An 18,347-nucleotide genomic window follows, 5' to 3' on the forward strand; every position below is an offset into this window, starting at 1 on the left:
GAGAAGAGGCTACCAGGAGAGCAGAATGCTCCAGGTGTCGGGGGGTCCTGAGGACCCCGAGCCCTGTTTCTCTCCTATTAATCAGCAGATTGAGGTTTTCCTGCAAAGGCGCATCCTGTGCCTGGCCTTCGCTCTCTTCTTCTGCTCTTGCTTTGCTCTCTTCCCCAGGCGTCTGGATGCCAACCACATCAGCTCCGTGCCCCCCAGCTGTTTCAGTGGCCTGTATTCTCTGAGGCACCTGTGGCTGGATGACAACTCTCTGACAGAAATCCCTGTCCAGGCTTTCAGAAGTTTATCAGCGCTGCAGGCCATGACCTTGGCCCTGAACAAAATACACCACATACCAGACTACGCCTTTAGAAACCTCTCCAGTTTGGTGGTTCTGTAAGTTTTATTGATTTTTTTCCTCTTTCTTTTAACAGTTTCTAAATTCACTGTAACACCTTGTAATTCACTGTAAGACCTTGACCTTAAACAGATAGCCCTTCAGACTTTGAATAGGGACATTTTAAGGGAGGGGAAACCCCCCAAAATGACTCATAAATGTTCTAATTGTGTAAAAGAATTAAACAGCATTTATCGAGCACCTGCCAAGGGCCAAGCACTGCTAGGCATTCAAAGATAACAAAGTATGACCTCTGTCTTAGGGAAGCCATTGTGTATTGTACAGGTAATCACCACGCTGTAGGGTTAGTCCTGCGACCGAAGTTAATAAAAAAATCCCTTATTTCTGATAATAATTTATAATGCAGGTCAAATTGAAATATGCCCTTCTTATTATTTAATAAGAACTTCTTGAACCCCTTCCAAGGGAACAGAAGCAAGGAATGAACCCTTGACAGCGAGCTATGCATTTGTATGGCTTTTTTCCTTTGAGGTCCAGATTTCACTATTTCAAGTAAATCAAAAAGATTCTCAAGTAATAGTTTGAAAACTAATCAGTTCAAGAGTGTGGAAGGATGTCCCACGTGTAACTATGTCGATCAATCCTGATATAGGACAACAGTAGCTGCTTGACAGCCTCTAAGAGCAGTTTGCACTATTTCTGGCTTTGCTCCATGCCCCCCACCAGCCCATCGCTGTCTTCAGTCACTCCACTTTTCCTGATGACACGTCAGTCTCTTGCACTGCAGTCTATACTCCTTTGACGGCTGGCCAGCATCTCATCCATCTTTTTAGGCTCCCCTCAACCCTCTTTCCTCATGTGTTGCATGTAAAAAATCCTCAATAAATGTCACAAAGATGTCACATGAAACCAACATATATTTATTAGAATGAAAACCTTAGTCTGAAAGGATAGGACATGTGGGGCGATAGTAACGAATTTCTACACTGAATTTCACACACAAAGGTGACGCTTCTATCCCACCAGAAGCTGGGTAGGTGCTTTAATTTTTCCCTCCACTAGAGGGAATGGATTTACAGAGATCCAGCTATTCTTTTTCCCCCTGTCCTTAAGCCCATTTTCCAAAAACCCCTTTGGGACTTGGTCCGGTTTTCAGTTATGCACACAGCTGTTCTCACTGGCCCTGACCTAACCAATTGAACCATTGAGCCAAAGATGATAATTAGAGTCCTTTATACTATGTCAAGATAACTACTCTCCTTGGGCAGCCAGAACATCTGATCGCCATTCTCTGTGGCCGAGATTGTTGTTTCCTCTTAACCTGTAGCCCCACCCTGGGAGTGTAGCCTTGATAAGCCATCAGCTTTAATAGAAAATGTGCTTAGTACACCTAGGACCTTCCTTCCATCCTCCATTTGTCAGTGCTGGTCAGAATCTCTATTTAGTACCCTACACCCCAAAGCCACACTGAACAACCTGAATTTACTTTTGTCAGTCTCGTTGCCCACTCCGTGATTGTCATACACTCCATGCTATCTCAAACCCAGAAGGTAAAACTGTGACTGCCTATTAAATTCTGGGGTATAGCATCATCTGTGGTAAGAGTGAACGGGGCGGGTAGCCTTTAAAACAAACAAACAAAACCGTTAAACAAAGCATTCCTTATATATAATCAGTGCATTCTTTAGCATAAGTTTCTTTGGATTTCAGCAATCAAAATGTGCCTAAGTTTCCATGTGCAGTGTGCCTTCCTGACCGTCCGTAATGTTCTCCTGCAGGCATCTCCATAACAATAGAATCCACTCCCTGGGAAAGAAATGCTTTGATGGGCTCCATAGCCTGGAGACTCTGTGAGTTGACCTTTTATTTGTTTCCCTTTTTTCAGTGTTTTCAGGGCTATTCTGAAGGAATCGAAATAGCCTTCAAGTCAGACTTGCTATTTGGTTTGGTTAATTGCCTGAGCTTTAAACAGATATTTACAGTGGCTTCATCTTACCCACACACACACACCCCCTACAGAGCTGAACAATAAAACAGATTTTATTTTAATCTATCAAGAGTGATAAATTAGTTAGAATCCTTATAAGCTAAATGAGATGTCCTCTACTGAGCAGTGACTGTTTGCTTAGGAATGTGTTCTGTCAAGGATCAGTTCCATATTGTCACTCAGGCTCACTATTCATGAGTCTGGTCCAACCCCCCCCGAATGAGAGGATGCAGAGTAGCAAATGCCAAACTCTGTCCAATCCAGAAGGAACAGGCGTCTCATTAGCAAATGGTGAAGCTTCCTGCTGAAGCAACTCGGAAGTCTACAAAGTAGTAACAGTAGTACATTTATTGAGTGTATCTCTAACCAATATTGTACTGAGCACTCAGCATACATTGTTTCAGTCACTCCTACAAGCATCCCATGAGAGCAGGTGCTACCATACCATTTTAGGCTCCGGTAAGGTTAAGTTACTTTATCAACACGACATAGCCAGTCAGTGCATAACTGGGATTTGCTTCCTTCCCTAGTTTGACTCCAAAATCCATGCTTACCACTATACCCTACTTCCAAAGAGTGGGTCAAAACCTCAGTTCTGAGTTGGTCTGTAATAAAAATACATAGAGTCCAGCCAGCTGACCACCCAGAGCCACAGCGAGAACAGTTCTTACGGGCCTCCCCAGGGCTGAGCTGTTTCCTAGGGGAGGGGCTGCTCTTCATCGCCCTGTTGAGTAAGAGGCCTAATGAGGGTGCTCGCAGGCAGTGAGATCACCTTGCGTGCTGGGAGAGGAAGTGGTGCCAGCTGCGCCCTCCTCACCTCCATGTTTCTAACACTCAAGTGTAATAAGCCACACAGTGCCGCTGAATCTGCAACACTGGCTCTGACCAGGACTGCGGAAGGACGTGACCAAAGACCACATCTCGTATGGCTTTGGAGCCCTTGTTCATTTGCGTACAGAGCTTAGCACTTTGTACCTGGTCAATTTAGCTTCTAACCAGATCTGGGTCCACTCGTTTCCTGCGGGACCTGACAGCTGTCCTTCCAGGGTTACTTAAGTCACTCTGTGCTTCCTCTTAGAAAGGAGGAATCATCCTCATAAGGAGATGCCAAAGGTGGACTTGTCCAGGCAGGACTTTGAAGTCGACTTAAAGGCACAGGCAAGCTGTTCCCATCAGCGGCTTGGAAAAATTAGAACATCTCCCTTATTTACACAAAGGCCGGGCTGGGGAATATTAGCAATGGATAGCACCTTCCAGTCCTTTTCAACACAACAGGAACATAAAAACAAGATGGGCTTTGATAGGTATTTCCATAAATAGTCTTCCTCACCACCACCCCCCCCCCCCGCCGCCCCCACTACAGGGCGCTTGAGGTAAGGACCCAGGATTGCAAATTCATGCAGTACATGCATTCAGGGCAAATTCATGTGAGTCTCAATGTCCCCTCTTCCCTCGCCTTGCCCAGGGCTACAGAGGCTCAGTAGATCGGTTATTCCCAACCTCTTCCTTTCCCTCACTAGAAATCTAAGTAATTTATAAGGACCCAATCCTCGTTTAATCAAAACAGAGCATCTGGAGAGATTTACAAACAGGAAGAAAATTTATGTCCACAAAAGACACAAGTTTCCTGCCTGCTGTATAGCTTAAGGATGGTTTGTGCCAGACAAGTAGGAATCTTGATTCATGTTTAACTTGGTCAAATTATCTCTCTCTTAAAGTTAAATAGGAATTCTTCCCCACAGAGGAAGATCTAACCACATCTGATTGCCTGACCAAAAGGTTTTCTGCGTCATCTGGGAAATCTGCCGTTCCCAGAGACAAGGAGGAAATTACTTTTTCATATGGAGATGTAGATAAACGGTGGAGTTAAGTCTAGAAAGCGCTTGTGAGTAATGGAACTGAAAAGCCATTTGTGTCATAACAGAGAAACGAATGATTTGAGATTGTTTGGCCATTCCGTCTCTATGCAGGAAGGATGATAGAGAGCTTTGCCTCACAGACGTCACCCTTCGGATCTGAATCTTTATTTGTGACCATGTGGAAATTCTAGACCTGAGGTTCTTCCTGAGAGTACCCTGTACCACATAAGCCTCTCCAAAAGCAGGCTACCATCCTGGACCTCAGGCTGGGAGAAAGACAGGAACTGTACCAGAGTCAGGAACAAAGCCACTCTCCTAGATGTCCTCTAGGACATCTGAAAAGCAGTGGGACCAAGTCAGAGAATGGAGGAGGGGACCGGAAAGCGGATGTGGTTCAGGAGCCCCGAGGAGGGTACAGACTAGCTGGCAGCTTGGTGAGCGGGGTTCGGGTGAAGAGCTACAGCGGCCAGCCGCCAACACCTGGCCAAGTGTCCCTCCCGCTTGGACATTCACACTGCTGTATGTCCCCTCCCTTCTTTTAATGCCCAGTGCCATTGAGCCGTGACTTTTTGAAATTTCTCATGACCAGTCTAATGACCATTTTAATGCAGATACTTGTGGAATGATGGTGGTCAGACAACCAACACAATCTCTCTTCATTAAGAAAAGGAATGAGAATTGTTATCGATGATACTGGTCCATGGGAAGAGCATGTTAACGTTCCTTGTAAATGTAATATATATGAATTTTTAAGTGAAAAACTGAACATATTATTTACTTATTTTCAGAGATTTAAATTATAATAATCTTGATGAATTCCCCACTGCAATCAGGACACTGTCCAACCTTAAAGAACTGTAAGTAGGACAAATTTAGTGGGAGAACTATTCTTTGTGAATTTATATTAAACTATGTTTGACGATCGCACCTAATACGACTTACTAGAAAAATTCAAAAGGTCATGTAAATAATGATTAACTACATCCAAAATATATTTTAATTTGCTTCTATCACCAACAAACGGCAGATAATCATTTTTTAATTTATAATGGATTTCTCTAATATATATATATATTAGAAAAAAGGATACATATTTCTTTAAGCCATACTCTTTTTCTAAGCCACATTTTCCCAACATTTATATACGTTATAGGTTTGTAGAGAACTCTATCGGAATTCAGTTATTTGCTGAGCATTTCAAAAAGACAAACTTTCCTAGGTTGCATAGGACTGGAGGAACACAATATATGTGCCTAGTGTAGTGCTAGATGCCTTCATATACATTATTTCATATTTTTTAATGTTTCATAAATCTTATTTAATTCTTAAACTCACCATTTTACTACAGTAAAGCGAACTTTCAGCTATTACGTTGCATATATTGTCTTTTATATATTATAATTACTTTTCTTTGTACCTAAAAATGTGCATAACCTATGTAATGTTCTAACACTTGGAAAGGAAAATAAACACAGAGCCTATTCTCTTGGCAGAGAGGAATAAGACACACAGCTAAAGGAGGTAGACAGCAGGGCTTGTTTATAAGAAAAAACCTCTATGTGGTTCTGCCTCAGGAAACCCCACACGGGGCTTAGCTGGGAAGTCATCATTGTCTGGGTCAGGCAGCCCCAAGACTGCCATTCACCTCATTCAGCCACAGGCCCACATAGACCAAAGACCATTGACTCTACCCCTCTGCCAGTCAGACAACATTAGCACTGACAGATGAGAATCAATTTGTTATTACAGACTCACTGAGCTGGGGCACCTTTCTTCAGCTCAGGAAATTTTGTCCTCATAAGGAGATTACTTAACTCTCTACTTCACTGCAGCTTAAGTCAATTTTCTCTTCTCCTGGCTTTAAATGGGGTAAAGAGGAGCGATCATAATCCTCTCCCCAAAGATGGTTTCCTCGGTCTCAAGTTGTTATACCATGATGCTCTATTGGATATTAACAGATGGATTTTCTTTTTATAGCATTAGGTTGTAAGTTTCCATAAAGCACAGTTATTATTTTCAGATTCTTTATTCCTCTTTCCAGATGACAGCTTGTGATATCTTTTTCTCCTAGAGAGTACGTGAGGGCACAAACATTTCAAAATGCATAGAGGAATTTAACCTTATCCTCTAGTTACTAAAATTGCTGATTATTGCCACGGGTTTGGTGAGGGGACTATTAAATGATTTTACCCCACAGGTTATTTTCTATAAATTATCTTTTCCTCTCTTTCTAGAGGATTTCATAGCAACAATATCAAGTCGATACCTGAGAAAGCCTTTGTAGGCAACCCTTCTCTTATTACAATGTAAGTAGCCATAGTTCTTTTCGATTTTTCTATCCTGCAGTATAGCATGAATTGCACTTTTAAGCATACTATATTTGCCCAAGTTTTGTCTCGGTCACTGTAGTGTATATGGAGATGTTTTGCTAAGTTTTAGCCAAATGCTGAAGCAGTATTAGAGATTCTTTTTCTTAGGACCTACAATGTGCATTGCCTTATGTTTGGTATCTTCCAATGCCTTGTGTCACTGCACAATAATCTTATGAAATGCTTTTTTGCTTATCTCTATTTCCTAAGGAATAAAACTGATTTTTAGAGCATCCATGTCAAGGTCACCTAGTCATTCAGAACTTGAACCCAAGTATAGTAGAAACATAAATTATTATGTTCTCACCCCGAAAAAGATAAATATATGATAAATAGTTAATTATCTAGGTTGGGGGAATCCATTCACCACGTATACGTATATCCAACCAACACACTGTAAGCTTTAAATGTACAATTTTATATGTCAATTATACCTCAGTAAAGCTGAAATAGAAATACATCCATACATACATTATTATATATGATAGAGGTCCTTTACCGCAAGGAGGGGGAGATGAGGAGACTACTGCTTTACGCTAAGTAGCCATTCGATACCCATTCATTCTCGAGTCCAAACACTGAGTTACATTTATACAAACTAGGATGTAATTCTGGAAAGGTGCATATGTTCTAGGAAGGTGTATATGAGGATCTGTATGCCATAATGGCATAAGATAGAGTTACAACTTCAAAGTAGGATTAATTCTATGTTTCATAGTTAGCACAAACAGAAAATTGATCCTGTGTAGGTACATATAGGGAGGTGAAAATACGTAAGTAACAGGCTGGCTCTTAATTAAAAGACAACTGGCAGGTTTGGGACATAGTATTGGCCTAAGGTCATGGGTGGGGGGTCTGAAATATGGAGGAGAGTAAGGACGACTTCTGAAAAGGACTCTAGGGCACTTCCTGCAGATATTCGGCATCCTGTGCCAACTTGATAGAGAGGCTTTCTGGAGCCGTGTAGCATTTGTCACAAATGCGCTGGAATCCCAATTAGCCCTGACAACTGAGAAAAAAAAATACCATTCATCATTTCTGAAACGTTCTGACAGTATGTTGGCAAACTAAGGGGGTTAAAGTTTGTTGCCAGTAAACATTAGTTCTCATTAGAGAGTATTTACATACTGAGAAGTTGGCAGATTGCATTGCCTTTCTTTGCCCCTTCTTTCCTTGAAGCCACAGGACTGGTTTTCTTAATCACCCTTTTGATATGTTAATACCCCTTGAAGAGGACTAACAGCCCCCAATACTTATTAGCACTTCTCTCCACTCTTTGCTGGCCTTGACTGTTTTCTCCCGGAAGCTCTTCTGTCCTTGCTTCTGCCTCCATGTCTATCTCTGTCACCACCGTCCCCGCCCATACTCCCCCCCAACCCAGGTTTCTTTGCTTTCCTTGTCCATTGGCCACCCAGGCCTCATTTCTTCCTCTGTGGTCCCCATCCTATCCATAACTTCTTTCCATCCCCTCTGCCACCAGCCCCTCTGCTAGCCATTACCTCTAGATTTCTACCAGTCTAAGGCTCACCCCCCTGCCTCTACCACTAGCACAGTGCTCACCCTGGAAGCACAGCATCCACGCTGTCATTCTCTTGCTGTGAAACATACAGTCAGTGTTGTCTGTTTACATTAAACGCCAACTCCTTTCCCTGACAGTCTCAGCTTTCCACATGGCCCAAGCCAACCCTCCTGACCCATTCCTCAGTTACCTTACACCATAACCCAGACCAGCTAAGCTACATTCATAGAACAGATCCCCTCCTTTATTTCCTTTGCTCCTATGATTCCATCCCCTAACTATGCTTGTCGAAATTCTGTTTTCCAGGGGCTATTTCAAATGGCATTTTCATGAAGTTTTTCTTGACCTCATGAGAGAACTCCCTCCTGAGAACCCTATAGCTCCGCCTTGTGTTTGTGATACTTATGCCTTATGTACATAAGCATGTGTATTCATAGCTGCCCATTGTACTTACATGCACACAGGTATATGAACATAATTACATACAAACAAGCACATAGTGTAGATAAGGGATAATGTAATATTCTGAGGACAACTCCATTTCTAAATTGTAAGATGTATAGTCCTCCTATAATCGAAGAGAATGAAAAAAAAGAATATATGTGTATAATATATATTCCTGAACCACTTTGCTGTACACCTGAAACTAACACGACATTGTAAATCAACTATATTTCAATAAAAATATTTTAGAAAAAGATTTATAATAAAAAGATGTACAAGACAAAACAAACAAAAAAGACCTATAGTCCAGCTCTAGCCCTTTCTCTTACCAGTTGTCTAATCGAAGGGAAAAGAAGAAGTCAGAGGGTGGGAGTGCGGACGGGGATTTGGCGTGTTGAGTGACAACTATATCCCAGGCCCTGTGCCAGATGTTACATGTGCATTAGCTCTTTTAATGTGTACACAAACCCTACTACTAAGTATTATTACCTTAGTTTAACAGATTAGAAAGTTGAAGCTCTGGGAGATAATGAGCTTACCAAAATATCTGAGCCTCAGCTTCTTCCTCCAAAAATGAGGGAAATAGTACCTAAGTGTCTATGCCGTGGATCTTATAAAGTTGGCAGGTGGATTAATTGAGCTCTAGATGTGAAAATGCTTTGTCAACCAGAGAGTCATATCCCCTTATTTGTTTGTTTTATCCCAACTGATTCCAAGCTTCTTTAGGGCAGGAACACCTTATCATTCTTATTCACATCCCCAGCATCTAGCATAATGCCAGGCACATAGTAGATAGCTAATGACAGCCTCCTTAATAAATCAGTCTTTAACGGCAAGCAGTACCTACCCTCATGCTTTGAGCATAAGAGACACCAATAAATATTTGTTGAATTTAATTGAACTGGAAGCTAAGAACTGTTTGTGGGACTCCATTGACCAGGCGGTTCAAATACCTTTACATTGAAAACATCTGTAAAACAAAATATTTCTGAAGTTCTAATAATGTCTTACCTTTTAGAGCAATCATTGATTTTTTTAAATCTAATGTTACAAAAACCCAGAGTAGCAAATTTCCTCTCAAATAATTTGAAGGATCCTTTGTGTGTGTGTCATAAGATTTGACCAGAGGATATGACCCTCATGTGACTATATAGAACTTCATCTTTCTTTAGCTAATGATATAACCGCCAGCACCTTGAACTACCTTTTGCCACTCAATGGATAGGCCACAGATATTGGAGGCAGAGGAAGAGCTTTAAGTATAACTGTAGTCAGTTCACTTGCTTTTCTCCATAGGAGCTGACATTCATATCTGCCTTGCTGTCAGAGATTTTCAATTTTATGTAGTATGGATTTCTCACCAAAAGTCTCATAATACGAATGAAAATACTTTTGAGGTTTACCTGAAACCAAGTAATCAAAATTACACAAGTACATTGAAGGCATTTGTTGAAATTCTGAACAGGTGTTCATTTGTCATTCAAGTTTTATACTAAGACGTTGGTCTTTGGATTTTTTCAGACATTTCTATGACAACCCTATCCAGGTTGTTGGGAGATCTGCTTTTCAACATTTACCTGAACTAAGAATACTGTAAGTGTTTATTTCTCTTACAGATCATTTTCCCTTTGCAAGGTTGCTGTGAAGACCAAATGAACATTTCAAGTGCTTTGAAATGGCCATAAAAATGACCCCTTCCTAGAATCTTCTCCCAGTAATACTCATGTACTCCTCCTTCTAGGACTTTGAATGGGGCCTCACAAATAACTGAATTTCCTGATCTAACTGGTACCGCGAGCCTGGAGAGTCTGTAAGTACTTGAGTAGGCTCTTGACTTTGCCCAGAACTTGCACTACCCTTCGAGCCTGACCAGTCTTAACATCAGTGAATCACAATATGTCACTGTGTGATGCCTAAATACAAGAATGATGTCTGGTTTGTGTTTCCACAGGACTTTAACTGGAGCACAGATCTCATCTCTTCCTCAAACTGTCTGCGATCAGTTACCGAATCTCCAAGTGCTGTGCGTGTCAGTAAAGCAATAATGTTGTGTAAACGGGGGCGAAATGACCAACATTATTTCAGTAATCCTTTAAAAGAGGAGAAAGTTCTTTCCTCGCAGGTTTTCAGGAGGTCAGGCCTCCTTTGCCTACTTGGGGCCAGGGAAGTGGCTCTCAGATGTGACCCTGGTAATAATGGCAACGACGTACCCCTTGTTTCCAAGTCCCAAACAGTCTCCCATTCGAGTTTCAACTAGCACACATTTCCCTTCAGAAAATGGATATGAACAAGCCAAAATAACTTCATTGCCCCCAGCCCCAAATCCTCTACAGAGCAGGAAAAAAAAAAAAAAGAAAATCATGGATCAAAAACCCAATATGGATGCCAAAATAAAATTATCAGACCCACACAGACCTTGATAAAGGCAACCAAACATTCTTCCGGTATAGTTGCTGGTGCCCTGTTCTAATGTTTCATCTAATGGCTAAACAGCTTGCATATGTTATTTCTGTTGACTTGGGGCTTTTTTCCTCTGCCCTTCCCACATTTTACAAAAAGTAGTTTATAGGAATTGGGAGAGCCTTGTTCTGACCTTCCATGTTCAGCCTCCCCCCTCAACGCCCTGTGATCACCTTCTCAAGCACTGCTGGGATGTAGCGAAAGCACCCTTAGTCTCTCGCATGGCTCTGTTCTCACATAGCAGACTTCTGCGGCAGTCGAACGCCTGTGATTCCACCACAAGCTTTCCGGAGTAACAGAACTACAAGCAGCTCTACAAATGTCAAGTGGAAGAATGGGAACATTCTTCAGTGATTCTGCCTTCCCCTCTCCCCAGCCCACTACGTCACTTTCAGGCCGCAGTTGCTCAGTGATAGGAGTTGCAATAAACCACATAACAGCCTTAAAGTGAGTCGTTCATGTATAAAGGAAGGGGATTAAGAACAAGTCCCCTCTTCCTCACCTCGTATCTCCCTAGAAGGTATAGATACAGGTGAGGAAAGAGAGAATTAGGGAAGTAAAGTACATCTGTCAAAATCACACTGCAAGAAAGTAGCAGAGTTCGAATTCAAATGCAGATGGTTTGATTGAATAACTGGGAGAACAAGTATAGACACCAGGTGGTGGAAGTCTCAGGAGCTGTCTTCGAATTCTGCCCACCACACCAAGAATAAGCATAATTATCCTCATTTCTTCAGGAAGCTGGCTCAGTAACATGACCAGGATTTCACATACTGTAACTAATAAATAGGGAGCCAGTATTTAAATCGCATCTGTCTCCAGTATGTCACACAGCGAATGGTAAACCACCCGGGTCTAAGGCTGCATACACCGAGGCTGACTGGCGAACTGATTAAGAGCAAAAGCTCTGGGGTCTATTCTTCTGGTTCAAATCCGGCCTCTATGCTATCACAGTATCTTGAGCGAGTTATTTATCCCTTCCGGGGCTCCATTTCCCAGCCTATAAAATAAGAGATGTAGCCACTTCCTTCAGGGGATCGTCATGAGGACGCAATAAGTTACTACACGTCAAACACTTATACCAGCACCTGGAGCACTGTAAACTCTTCGACCATGTTAGCTCTTATCATCGTCTTTCTCACTTCCTTTACACCATTATTCTTTCCTGGAGTGGAAACCTAGAAAGGCCTGAAAGACAGCAACTGCATTAATGGCAGTATCCGGCCATTTTCAAAGCACATCAACCTGTAGCGTTGATTTGCTCTTCACAACAACCCTGCAAGATCAGCAAAGCAAGTATCTTCTCGTTAAAGAAAAGAATTGAAAAAGACATCAATGCTTCATCCAGCATATCAACGAAGTAGAATTAAAGTTGATAGTAGAACCCGGGGTCGTGACATTTACTCCACTCTGCTTTCTGTTCTGGAAGTACAGGTCTGAGAGCTCTCTTCCTTTGGCTGCGTCATCCACTGAGTAGCTGTTACATGAGGCAATGTCACTGTACATGACTGATTTTGCCTCCAAGTTGCTTCTCCATGGGAATGACTTGACTGTGTGTGGCTTTCCCCACTTATTAGCTGGTGATCTTAGTCTTTGCTTTGTATGGGAATCAACACAAATGTTTCCTTCGTAAGGTGACCACAAAGATTAAATGAAATAATTCAGGTCAAGCTGTAAACACAGTGTCTATATATAAGAAGTGCTTGATCAATGCTAGCCATGAAAATCATTAGGTAATAGGTAGGAAGGTGGTGACACTGTGTCTTTATGTAGAAGAAGGTTTCATGTACCCTCTACTAAGAATTACACAGGAAGGATTGTTCCCCTTGCTGTCTGTGGAAATGAGTGAACCAGATTATTATCAGCTTTGATAATATGTGTATCCATTTTATCACATTCACTACTTTCCAAAAATACACACCATATTGTTGATCGGCTGTATTTGTGCATAGGTGTGGGGTATTTTTGTTTTGTTTTGGTATGGTTTGGTTTGGTTTGGTCTTTCAAATCTCTAGTGTAAACTACAAATTTGTGTTTGCACACAGCTTTATCTGAATTATTCATGTGTAGTAAATTGAACTGTATTTCTACTTAAGTTCTATTTATTCAATAAATGTAAGATAAAGTGATCAATTTCAAAAATAAAGTAATTTAAAACCCTCTCAGAAAACAATATGGATTTTTCAGTTGCATAGTGGTGATCTGGTTTTAAGAATTAGAATCAGGCATGAAAGTGAGTTAGTTGATTAGCTGATAACTTTTAAAACATGAGGCAAGATTTTTATATATATATATATATATATATATAAAAATATATATATGTATGTATATATATATATATCTGTTACTTTATCTACCAGCTTTCTTTTTTTAAGCTTTCTGCAAATTACCATGGCTTGTTTCAGATTAGTTATATTATACTATAAATATGTCCAGATGTTTTTGTTATTCTGTAATTTGTTGAGTTTGGGCTGAAGAGTTTCTTAGATTCTTTTTCCCCCCTTGTAATGATTGATTTCAAAGTTAGTGCTATGTTTTGAATTGTTGTTGGGATTCTTTTTCTGTTGATTAGAAAAGAACCAACAATGATTCTCTCAGCTGCAGAGATACAGCAGCTCTTAGAAACAGAGGCACAATTATTTAATTTAATTTGTACTCATTTCTGTAAGATAATAGCTAGAACATTGTAGATCATCACTAACAAAACATAAATAAATTCATTAAGTAAATTATTTAAATCAATTAAAGAAGTATAACAGTTACATTTCAGTTGACATCTGAATCTACTGCTTAATCTAATAATGCCTATGACTACCTGCTGCACATCAGGGCTGGGGAAAAGTTCATAGTCTGCCTTTGGGAGCTAGATCATGGTGGAGGGGAAAAGAGAGCAAAGCATGTTTCCTTACAATTAATATGTAACAGATTTTTCCCTTTTGTACCTTCTGTTTTTCAGAGATCTATCTTATAACCTGCTAGAAGATTTACCCAGTTTTTCAGTCTGCCGAAAGCTTCAGAAAATGTATGTCTGTAAGAGTCTCTAAGTCACCAAGCGCAAACCAAGAGCCAAAACTCACATTTCCAGGGGTCACTGGTTTGCTTACCCTGTGGTTCACTGGGGAGACATGTGATGCTTTCCCTTCTTACACACAGGAGCTGTGACTGTATAGGATGTCTGTAAAGTTGGGAGACATAGACGATATTATTTTACCATGCATTATACTATAAGTAAGGCATTTAGTATGTTGTGGGTTTTTTTTTTTTTCCTAACCTGGTATAGTAATGAACTGGGTTTATTTGAGCTTTGGAACTTTTTTGAACTTACACCTCCAATGAGTAGCATTATTTTTGTTTCGTTTTGTTTTTTTTCCTGAACACAAGTGAGGCTCATATGCATGGCATTGCGTTTTAATATGGGGGTACTTTTGTTATGTTTGCTTCACAATAGTAACCTTCATGGGAGTTCCCTGGCGGTCCAGTGGTTAGGACTTGGCACTTTCACTGCGGGGGCCCAGGTTTGATCCCTGGTCTGGGAACTAAGATCCGGCAAGCCGTGCGTGCGGCCAAAAAAAAAAAAAAGTTTCTATTCTAAACCACAATAGTAAGCTTCAGAAGAGGTGCCGTATTAGTCGTATTTCAGGTGCCATTGATGCTACTTATGCATGAAACATTTTAGAATTCCTCTCTGAAAATTGCCTCCTCCATAAAACATCAGCGTTGTTGCTTTATAGTCATGCTTTGGTCAAAACAATACTAACCATCTATCCTTTTCTGCTTAATTTTTCTCCGAATGCCTTTGGGCGAGGAAGGGAGGGGAAAAAAAATCCACCTTGAAAGGTAACGACTTGACACTCCTGAAGACCCTCCAAGGATATAAGAAAGACTCAGAGGGCAGAGAGAGGCATCCTCAAGGTGTTTGAATGATGTTGGCATTCGGAATATAGCTTCAGATTCACCCAAAGGGAAGAGCGGCTTTGAAAGAGAGGCAATACTTTTTTATGTGGATACATTGCAGTGTTCCTTTTTAAACAAAAAGAAATTTTTCTCAGTGTCACTCGGTAGTCGTAGTTCATGTGTTCCTGTGACTGAGGGCAGGTGACCCCTCTGTAAAAGTTCTCTGAAGACTAATCTTTGAAACCTGTGGCTCTGAAATGAATCTTTGGAACCTGTCATTTCAGAGACCTGCGACATAATGAAATGTGTGAAATTCGAGCCAACACCTTCCAGCAGTTGTTTAGCCTCCGCTCTCTGTGAGTACTCTCTCTCGGCAGCTTCCCCAACATCGAGCACTTTTTATCTCTTTTGGGTCTTCCCCTAATATTTTCTTTTCACTGTATACTTGTACTGTTGGGCCTTTGTGCATGTATCTGCTTGGAGAAGGCAAATATTTTGCTCATGATCATTTCCAGGAACAGGTTCAAAAGCAGTAAATTTGCAATCTGCCCTCTGCCAGTCAGCAGACGTGAAACTCTGATAAAGAGGAAGGAGGCCAAGCTATTGAACTGCCTACAAAATGTGTTTCTGTTCCTAGCTGGGAATTGGCGGAGATTGTTCTGCCTGCAAAACCGGGGTGACCACACAGTTCTTCCTGCCTGTTTTTCTCTCCTGGTCAAACAGTTTTTCAATGTGAGTCTCTCTAAGTGCTTAAGAATCACCTGGAGGTGACTGTAAAAAAATGCAGAGTCCAGGTTCTCACTTGCCTCATGAGTTAGACCCTCTAGAGTAGGGCCTGAGAATCGGCATTTTAACAAGTACACTAAGGTTTAAGCACAACTGTCCTGGAAAATGCTTCTGTTGCTCAGATGACTAAGATTTGTAAATATTAAATTCCATTTTATGATTGAAAATACCATATATTTGACATATATTATAGATATTAATATATTATGTAAATGTATAATATATTATATTTTAATATATACTATAATAGATTATTATATATATTAATATATATTGAAAATACCATGAATACCGCTCCACTCTGATGTGCTTTGCACATTCTGTGCTACAGGACTCAACACTCAGCACTGACATCAGGTAGACCACACACTACCTGAAAATACCATATATTAACCATAAGTTTAAAAAAAACGGTAACAGGTTTTTTGTGCATGACAGATTTTTTTCCATCCCGAAACTGGATTTCGGTGTAATTTTGGTGAACGATGACAATATGTAATGTTTAAACTGCAGGATGTTGTTAAAAACCCTTTCTTTCCTAAAGTTTTTCTTAACATTTAAGAGACTATACCTTCATAAAATAATACCATTCCTCAAAACATTTTAAATTCACCTTGGAGAATCAGTTTCTCCCAAAAATTCACTTTGAAAATCATCTTGCTCTGAATTTAATTGTGTTGCCCTTTCCTTACTTTTGGTCTAAAATCGGCTTGTGAAGTTCTTTAACTTTTTAAAATAAATGTGAAACAAAGATATTGTACATTACCTACTTTTATTACCTGCCTTGTTCACCAGGTTGGAGTTCTGGCTCTTTCCAAAAGTTAGTTCTTTTTCAAATATATCAAAGGTTGATATATTTGATAACACTGTGTTGTACAATTGAAATTTGCTAAGAGAGTAGAATTTAAATATTCTTCACCAAAGACCCATGAATCACTCTCCTAGATCACTGTCATCACCCTCCTTACCGGACTTTCCACCATCAGTCTTTACCCATTCATCTCATTCTCCAAAGAGAATTTTTCTTACGTAGAAATTGAATCATGTTACTTCCCTGCTTCAAAAATCTTCTGTTATTCCCCTATTGTCTTCAATACCAAAACCAAACTTCCAAGCACCATCCTTCAGAATCTGATTCCAACCCCCTGGAACACCTTCATCTCTCACCCACCAGTTCCCAGTCCCTTGACACATGGACCATTGTTTCTCCTGGTCCTGTCGCCCATTGGATTCCTCCCCACTCTTAACTTGCCCCTGTCCATCCCATAAGAACATCTCCTGTCTCTGAGCCCTCTCCACTCTGATGTGCTTTGCACATTCTCTGCTGCAGGACTCAGCACTCAGCACCGCCATCAGGTACACCACACCCTACCTGAAAACGACAAGAATTTTTTCATCTTCTTATCCCCAGCATCTAGTGCAGATGGCAGGGCTTGCAACCCTCACTGGACACGTATTTGATGAGCAGCTCAACAGAAGACAGTCTCCTGCCCAATTCCCATTTGTAGCTTTCCCACTCCTTCCATACCATTCCTTCCCCTCGTTAGCTGGAATTTTCTTTTGTTCTGCCATCGATGAAAGGAGAAAACTAAAAAGGCTTCCAGTTTTCCCCAGTTCAGGGACCTTTCAAATGAGAATGTAAATGTTCTGTGAATACCATTTATCCTAAGTAACTCAGGGGGCCCAACACCATGAATAAATTACTTTTCTGTGCTAGAGAAAAGTTGACAGTGATCACTTTCAGTTTCCTCAAATGTCTACACTTTAGTTCCCTTCTGAGTTATGAATTTTAAAAATACGAATTTTAAGTTCATTGCTCTTTTTCTAAAATGTGAAATTTCTTATTCCTGTAAAATTATCTACATTTCATTACATATATGTCTGTGGAGGGAAGGGGTGAGTGAATTTTATTTCTCAATAAATTGTAAATTTTGTTATCAAAGGCTTTTATTTCTAACATATGCTAGCCCCTCTCTTCTTCATTTCCCAGTTAAGAATTAAATGTCCAGGGGCTTCCCTGGTGGCGCAATGGTTGAGAGTCCACCTGCCGATGCAGGGGACACGAGTTCGTGCCCCGGTCCGGGAAGATCCCACATGCCGCGGAGCGGCTGGGCCCGTGAGCCATGGCCGCCGAGCCTGCGCGTCTGGAGCCTGTGCTCCGCAACGGGAGAGGCCACAACAGTGAGAGGCCCGCGTACCGCAAAAAAAAAAAAAAAAAAAAAAAAGAATTAAATGTCCATTCTCTTTATTGGGAATTTTTTTTTTAAGTATCTCTGTGTTTCTCTTAAGGCCTGACATACATGGACAATGTACACAAATTTTTGTTGAGTTTCATTACATATCTGGGGACATTTTATAACTTAAAATTTACTTGCCTGTCAGAGGAAGAGCCTCAGAAGTTCCTGTCTCTTCCAATTCCCTGACCCCTACTCATCTTAGAAATGCCCTAATAAAATTTTACAACCATGTTAAAGTCAACTTTTTAGCAAGAGAGTAAAATCTAAAGTCTCCACCTGAAGGATTTTCCTGGATTGATTTAAACAAGGTTGCTTTAAAATTCTCTCTTTCATCATTTTATACTATTAATATCTGCCTCTGAAAGATGATTTGATAAGTTAATTGCTCCTGTCCTGAATGGAAATTATATTTTGTTAGAAGAATGAATATATATGGTAAAACTTCA

At 40.6% G+C, this 18,347-nt stretch overlaps 1 protein-coding gene across 2 annotated transcripts in view; it reads left to right on the forward strand.

Annotated features, from left to right (window-relative positions):
• Nucleotides 1–18,347, forward strand: part of LGR5 (leucine rich repeat containing G protein-coupled receptor 5) — a 119,379-nt gene that overhangs the window by 94,388 nt on the left and 6,644 nt on the right. Inside the window, exons 5-13 of one of the 2 annotated variants that reach the window (XM_082850154.1) lie at nucleotides 169–384; nucleotides 2,125–2,196; nucleotides 4,981–5,049; nucleotides 6,427–6,498; nucleotides 10,046–10,117; nucleotides 10,266–10,334; nucleotides 10,476–10,547; nucleotides 13,941–14,006; nucleotides 15,163–15,234. In XM_082850154.1, the coding sequence (XP_082706280.1) occupies nucleotides 169–384; nucleotides 2,125–2,196; nucleotides 4,981–5,049; nucleotides 6,427–6,498; nucleotides 10,046–10,117; nucleotides 10,266–10,334; nucleotides 10,476–10,547; nucleotides 13,941–14,006; nucleotides 15,163–15,234 (780 nt within the window). The remainder of the gene's footprint in view (nucleotides 1–168; nucleotides 385–2,124; nucleotides 2,197–4,980; nucleotides 5,050–6,426; nucleotides 6,499–10,045; nucleotides 10,118–10,265; nucleotides 10,335–10,475; nucleotides 10,548–13,940; nucleotides 14,007–15,162; nucleotides 15,235–18,347) is intronic. The other variant, XM_082850155.1, reaches the window with a different exon arrangement.

The sequence above is a fragment of the Leucopleurus acutus genome (assembly GCF_964270905.1).
Source record: "Leucopleurus acutus genome assembly, chromosome: 11".
Lineage (NCBI taxonomy): Eukaryota > Metazoa > Chordata > Mammalia > Artiodactyla > Delphinidae > Leucopleurus > Leucopleurus acutus.